This window comes from Acomys minous (assembly GCF_964271855.1).
Source record: "Acomys minous genome assembly, chromosome: 11".
NCBI classification, from domain to species: domain Eukaryota; kingdom Metazoa; phylum Chordata; class Mammalia; order Rodentia; family Muridae; genus Acomys; species Acomys minous.
The window spans coordinates 49,533,587-49,539,761 of record NC_140492.1 but is presented as its reverse complement, the minus strand read 5'-3'; the positions used below and the strand labels follow the sequence as shown (position 1 = coordinate 49,539,761).

Sequence of the window (6,175 nt, the reverse complement as noted above, 5' to 3'; positions counted from 1 at the left end):
GTACTTAGATATAGTATGGTGCATCAGGAATTGTTTTTTTTTTTAAAGTGAGTGATAATAAGAGTGGCTTGCAACCAGTCCTGTTTTTTGATGTTGGTCATCCTACAGATAAAAATTTGTCACCATTTTAGAAAAGATTCCTGGGAATTGGCAAAGGTTATGGTGAGCACGTGGAGGGATCAATAATATAATTAGCACTATTTTCTTGGACCTATTGTGTGTTAAAATTTGGTTAAAGGTGTAGGATAAAGAATTTCTTTCTTTCTTTTTTCTTTCAAGGAAGGGTTATTTAAAAGCACCACTTTTACCTTTTATTTCTAATAAACGATGAGGGGATGAAGGGTTATTTCCTGTAGCTTCAGATCCATACATAATGGAACCTTGTTGTGCTTGAATGGTAACTTCTAGTGGTTTATTTCTCTGGTGTATACTATGTATTGTATGCATTGCACCTGTTCACACAGACTGCATTGCATTGTGGTGTTTGTGTAGCTGGATGCTTCAAACAAGAAACCAGTCTCCTTTCTTCTAGGGTAGTAACCTATTAGCAAGTTAATTAAACTTAATTCTGTTCTTGCTTTCAGTTTTGTATATGGTCTTGGTTTATTTACTGAGCAGAGATTTCTTCTTTGCAGTTATCAGTTTTGTCTGAGATCAGTTTTCCTATTGTATGGAGTCTGTTTCTTACTGTCTCCTTTAAGACTGCTCTGACTTTAAAATCATGACTAGGCTTTTGTCAGAGCACATTTGTTGACATTTTTCTCACATTCAAAAAATAAATTTGAAAGATTGCACAAATAAGCTATGCAATTCCCCATTTCCTGCTAATATGCAAAAATGTATTTATGATAATTACACACGTACTCTGTGCCAGAGCTGAAACAATACATTCCTCATAATGGAGCATAAATAAAGAAGGTGGAGCCAGCTGCTCTTAAACTGTTTATTTGCAAGCAGTAATGCTATAGAGAATATACCTTTTTCACTCTGTTAGTCTGGCAATACTGAACCTGTTGCTGCAGTAGACGAGTTGCATTTTGCTGGATAGGGGAAGGAGGGCTGTCTGCTGTCTGGTAGGAGGGCTTTGTCTGTGCCTTTCTCTCTGCTTCTTTCTGTTTTTCTTTCTCTCTCTCTCTCTCTCTTTCTCTTTCTTTCACTGGCTTGCTTGCTCTGTGTCTGTCTTTCTCTCTCTCTCTTTCTGCCCCCCCTTTCCCTCCCTCTCTCTTGCTCTCTCTCTCTCTCTTCCCGTCTCTGTGGTTTGTAAGGTAGGTTGCAGTGTGTGTATATACACAACATCAAGAGCAGGAAAATGGACTCATTAGGGAGGCAGGCAGTCATTACCACTCACACTGTACTTCCAGGGAGACACCGATTATGAGAAGAGAAACTCAGCGCTGGGGACGAAGGTAGGGGCAGACAACTTTCATAAAAACAACCCTGCCTCCTCAGTCCCCCTGTATTTGTCATCTTATTTAGTTCACAGTGCTTTTATGCTTGCTTTCTTGAATTTTAGTTTCTGTATTTAAATTTGACAAAGCTAATGCTAGCTTAAAAATTGGAACATCTATAGGAGGCCTACCCTTTACTAATTTTCTTAATTATTACGGGTGTGACCTTGTGATTCAGTTTTATTAGTTTAAAAATAATTACAAACAAATGTATTTTTCTTACTAAAGTACAAGTAAATCAGAATCTTTCACTCTTTTAAAACAAACTCCGTATGTTTGTCTCTTTGCTTTTTCTTGTCTCTTTATGCAATTCCATCTGTCTGTCCATATATCATGTTGTCCTTACTTATTGCTAACTAGATTTTGTTAGTTATTTTTCCAGAGAGTTTTAGCTGCAGTGCCAGTGCGGGTACTAACAAAGTGAGACTCTTGTTCTTTGTTTTACATTGAAGTTTGAAGTCCATATTTACAGTTTAAATCCTTGAAGCAGGTTGCATACTTTATGCCAGCATGTTTATTTGATGACATTGGACATGAGGTGAGGGGTGGGCAGGGATCAAGTAGCTATTTTTGCTATTACACATGTAGAAATAGTGCATTGGGGAGTTCATATTTGGAAAGAAATTGGGGTATTTTCTAACTTTTATTTTACAGATGGATTGTTGCATTTATATGGATATTGCTGTGGTTAGTAAGAGTACAAACTTTATTAACAAGCAGTTTTTATCCTGGAACAGTTCACTTTTAGTGTGTTACCGGATATTTATGCTTGGGGAAGGAGGAGTGGGGGCTGGCCTTTTTTTTTTTTTTTTAAAAACAAAGTGGAAGCTATGGAGTGTATCAGACCATTTTGTGCAACAACTGTAAGTATTTCCTTAACATTTTTGAGGTCATAAATAATGTATTTGTTATTGCAAATACGTATTTGAGGTGTTTTTTATTTCATTTTTCTTCTTATGGTGGGAAAAAAGTTATGCTTCAAACCAGCTTACTTTGTTGAGGAATTTTCTAGAATAGTGCTTTTTAAAAATTCCAAGGGATAGTTAAATAAGATTCATTTGAAGTATAGTTTTTTAAGTATACTTTTTAAAGTAGACTTTTATTTAGATATGTATGAAAGTAAAACTTTTATTCATCTGATAAAAATTAAGTCAGACAGTGCAGTACATAAATGTTTTCAGAATATCCACGAGCTGTGATAGGGAGTGAGTGCTGATCTGTGGAGATCTTTGACAATAACAATCACCTTTTGTAATACATTATTTATTTACTATAAGTGGCAGACTTTCCCCGTTAATTCCATTAGGCCTCTCTGACAACACAAAGAAGTCCATAAAGCAATATTCTTAACCCACCTGGGACTCTAGAGCAGACTCCTCAACACATTCTCAGGGTTCAAACCTAGGAAAATGGTTGTTAAAATCCATTCTTATGGGAGGCAGTGAACTTTTGCTACTAAAAGTCTTTCTTACCCCTTCTTTTAAAAAATTTATGTTTAGACTTTTAATTTAGCTATTTTTCTCCACTATCTTTTTGGCTGGAAAGGCCAGCCTTGACCAAGAGCAATACAAACATAAAGCACATTCAGTCAGGTCTTTTCAGAGGTTGTTTTCATCAAAGGTCCAAGGAAAGTTTAGAGGAGACTTTAGGAAGTGTGTATTAACATTGTGCATAATTGCTGTTTGGAATAGAATTTTTCCCATTTCAGACTGGGATCCAAAAACTTGTTTCAGAACCAGTAGGTCAGAAGTGTGTCTGTCTCATGCACCTGCTATTTTTTTATCATCCCTGGGAGAATTATCTAAGATGCTCTTTTAGACAAAAGAAATAGTTTACATATCTTTTGACCAATCATTTTAATATGCACATGTATTTGTGGAAATATTATGCATGTCTGTATATAATTCATATTTATATGAATCAAAGGGGCATAGATGCATTGCTGATAAAATTTTAAATATTTCACATTGTGTTTTTGCATTAACCACAAGTAAACACCAAATGCAGTAACTCTCAAAAGAGAATGGATTTTTTTTTTGAGAATGGATTTTTTTAACCTCTTAGGAAGGATAAAAGCAAGGAAAATTTTAGTCATTTCTGTGGTGGTTTTAATTTTTAGAATGTGTTTTCTTTTGCATTGTAATTCTTGGTTGGCCTTCAGTAAATTGAAAATATTTTTAGTATGAAAAATAATCTTGCCCTTTTCTGGGAGGAACTGTCACAATCTAAATACTGCAGGACATTGTAAAATGTGCATAAGTAAACTTCAAGCCAGTGTCCTCTGCTGCACAGGGATTTGGAAAGCTGAAAGGCTTGCGTCACAGGAGAGCTATAGAGTGCCAGAAAAATTCATTAACAAGCCTTGCTGGTTGTGGTGGGCTCATCTTCCTGTTTAAGTCCCGAGACTTGGTCAGGTCACAGTGTGTTTCGTTTTAGTGTTGGAGCAGACAGTTATCTAACACACCCACATGAGGAAGTGCTCTAAAGCAGTTATTTCATGCTTAGCCATGCCCTGTAGCTAAAACAATTTGGTATTGAGTGACGTGTGTGCTTTTTAACTCCTATCCGATGAAAATCAGCTTTGGCTCTTTGAAAAGCACCCAAACACTGGAATGTCAAACAGTATGATTCAAATGCTAAGCACATGCCAATTTAAACTTTTTAATTTTTTTCAACTGAGGGGCGAATCACTATGATTATTTTTAATAGAAAGACTATGTGTGATTTCCTGGATCTTACTCAATAGGGTTTCAAAAATTGCAGATACTTTCCCTTCATTTTTTTTTTCTACAGAAGCCTATATTCGCCAAAAGGAAAACAGCTGCATACTTTCTCCTTGAAATGTTAACAAATAAATGGCATTCCTGTTTATTTATCTATTTTTGAATTTTAATGATTAGTCCTTGTGCTAATTAACAAATTCCTGTATTCATAAAATCTGGCACTATATAAATAACCAATTGTGTGATTATCTACACATGTTCTGGCTTTCTATAAATATAGAAATTATTGGTGGATGTGTTCATGGACTTGCCCAACCCTGAGTTGGGGCTGGTCATGTTGTCACATAGGAAGCCAAATTTAGGCCCTGAACAACGTGTTGCTCAGAGGTCTGGCAAGGTGTGTGGAAGCGGCATCTGGTTCTTAGGCTTACTGTGATCTTTCTGGCAAAGGGAGGTCTGTTGCTGATATTCTTTGAATGCTGCTAGTCTCAGCCTTCCTCAGCTGCACGGGTGGCCACTTGAGAGGAACTGTTGATAATGGGTAAATTATACTTTTTTTTAGTAGAAAATATGCTTTGTTTAACTTTTACTAATGAAACCCATCCCAGCTTTCTCAACTAGCTTGTACTGAGGAGAAAATCTGAAGATTTTCACTTACTTGGCTGTATAAAATACAAACAAGTTTTATATATTGGGTATCACAAAGAAACAGGTTGTCCTATGGTAGTGGCTGTAGACACTCTCAGTTGTGAAAGGTATACTGGCAAATGGCTTTTTCTCCCCATTAAAAATAATTTTAAAGTAGCTTGCAAAGTAGCAGGTTTCACTATGTTTTTTTGTCCATACTTCATTTTGGTTGACCCTAACACCGGCAAGTTCAGGGTTCCTAACCTACTCCTTTCATCTGCCTGTGTATTCATGTGCCAGTACCACAGTTTGAACTAAGCAGTCTATACTTTGCTTAGAGCTTAAGGCCTTTTAAATATTTTTTTTTTCATTTTTATAAGACATTTTGGTTGCTTTTTATGTAATCACTTAACTAGCAAGGTGCTTTTCATTTGTGACCCAAAGTCTGAAGTCTGTGCATATTCTACAAATTTCAGAAAATGTATGGCTTCTTGCTGTCTTGTTACGTTAATGTCCTATATTTACATATCAGTATTGATATTTACTGTATTTATTTAATGTACCAAGACTCTCTTTGAGCTATTTTAGAAGCAGTAGAGGCAAATTTCTGAGGCTGTAGGAAGGAATAGTGCCACCTACCTGTTACTCCTGTCTTGCATGTGGCAACCATCACAGCAGGTGTTCAAAACAGCATTCAAGGCTTAGGAAAAGTGGGGTTTTCTGTGACTCTGTCACTTCCTAGAGTAATGTAGTCATGGACAAATACTCTGCTAGTTTTGCACTTACCTGAGGGAAAATTAGGCTTGATTGTGGCTTCGTAACCTTTCTTCTAATCTAGCTCCTTAGTGATTCTACAGTTCACTTGAAAGTAATCAGCTTGAGCATATGGAATGTTTGCCTTTCTGGAATCTTTTGAGACTCGACTGGAAGTCCAGGCCGGTGTTTAGTAGTTCTGTTAAGCAATGCAGCTCTTGCATAGCCATTTTAACCCAGACACAATTAGCTACCGAGTTCCATGTAAGAATTGAGGAAAAGAGCAAGGACAGTAAGTCGATCAATTCATATAGTTGTCAGATGCACATTTTTATTAATTTGGAATGTCCCTGCTTTCCATCGCAGCTGATTGAAAGGATGGTGATTATTACATACTATTTGCTTGTTTTGATATTTAGAAGTAACTGGCATTGAAGACTTCTGTGCCTCCAGACACGATAAATTTAATGTTCATATTTCACATTAAGCAGTTACGTATTAAGAATTTATTTGAAAACTTCTCATACTAAGCTACTAATGTAAGGAGAGATATTAAAATGCACATGTGCAGTAGAGTTTGGAGTTTTTGAAGTATATAATGATGCCCAGTAAGCTGAAAACCAT

General features: G+C 36.3%; 1 protein-coding gene across 4 annotated transcripts in view; it reads left to right on the top strand.

The window, feature by feature from the left end:
- Positions 1-329: 329 nt before the first annotated feature.
- LOC311609169 (uncharacterized protein) overlaps positions 330-6,175 on the top strand; it is a 627,587-nt gene continuing 621,741 nt past the window's right edge. For 3 of the 4 annotated variants that reach the window (XR_014783299.1, XR_014783303.1, XR_014783304.1), the window contains exon 1: positions 330-1,406. Coding sequence is in view for 1 of the 4 variants with exons in the window: in XM_084802004.1 (XP_084658130.1) it covers positions 2,103-2,311 (209 nt within the window). In the remaining 3 variants the exon portion in view is untranslated. Of the gene's footprint in view, positions 1,407-2,102; positions 2,312-6,175 lie in introns of all 4 variants that reach the window. The other variant, XM_084802004.1, reaches the window with a different exon arrangement.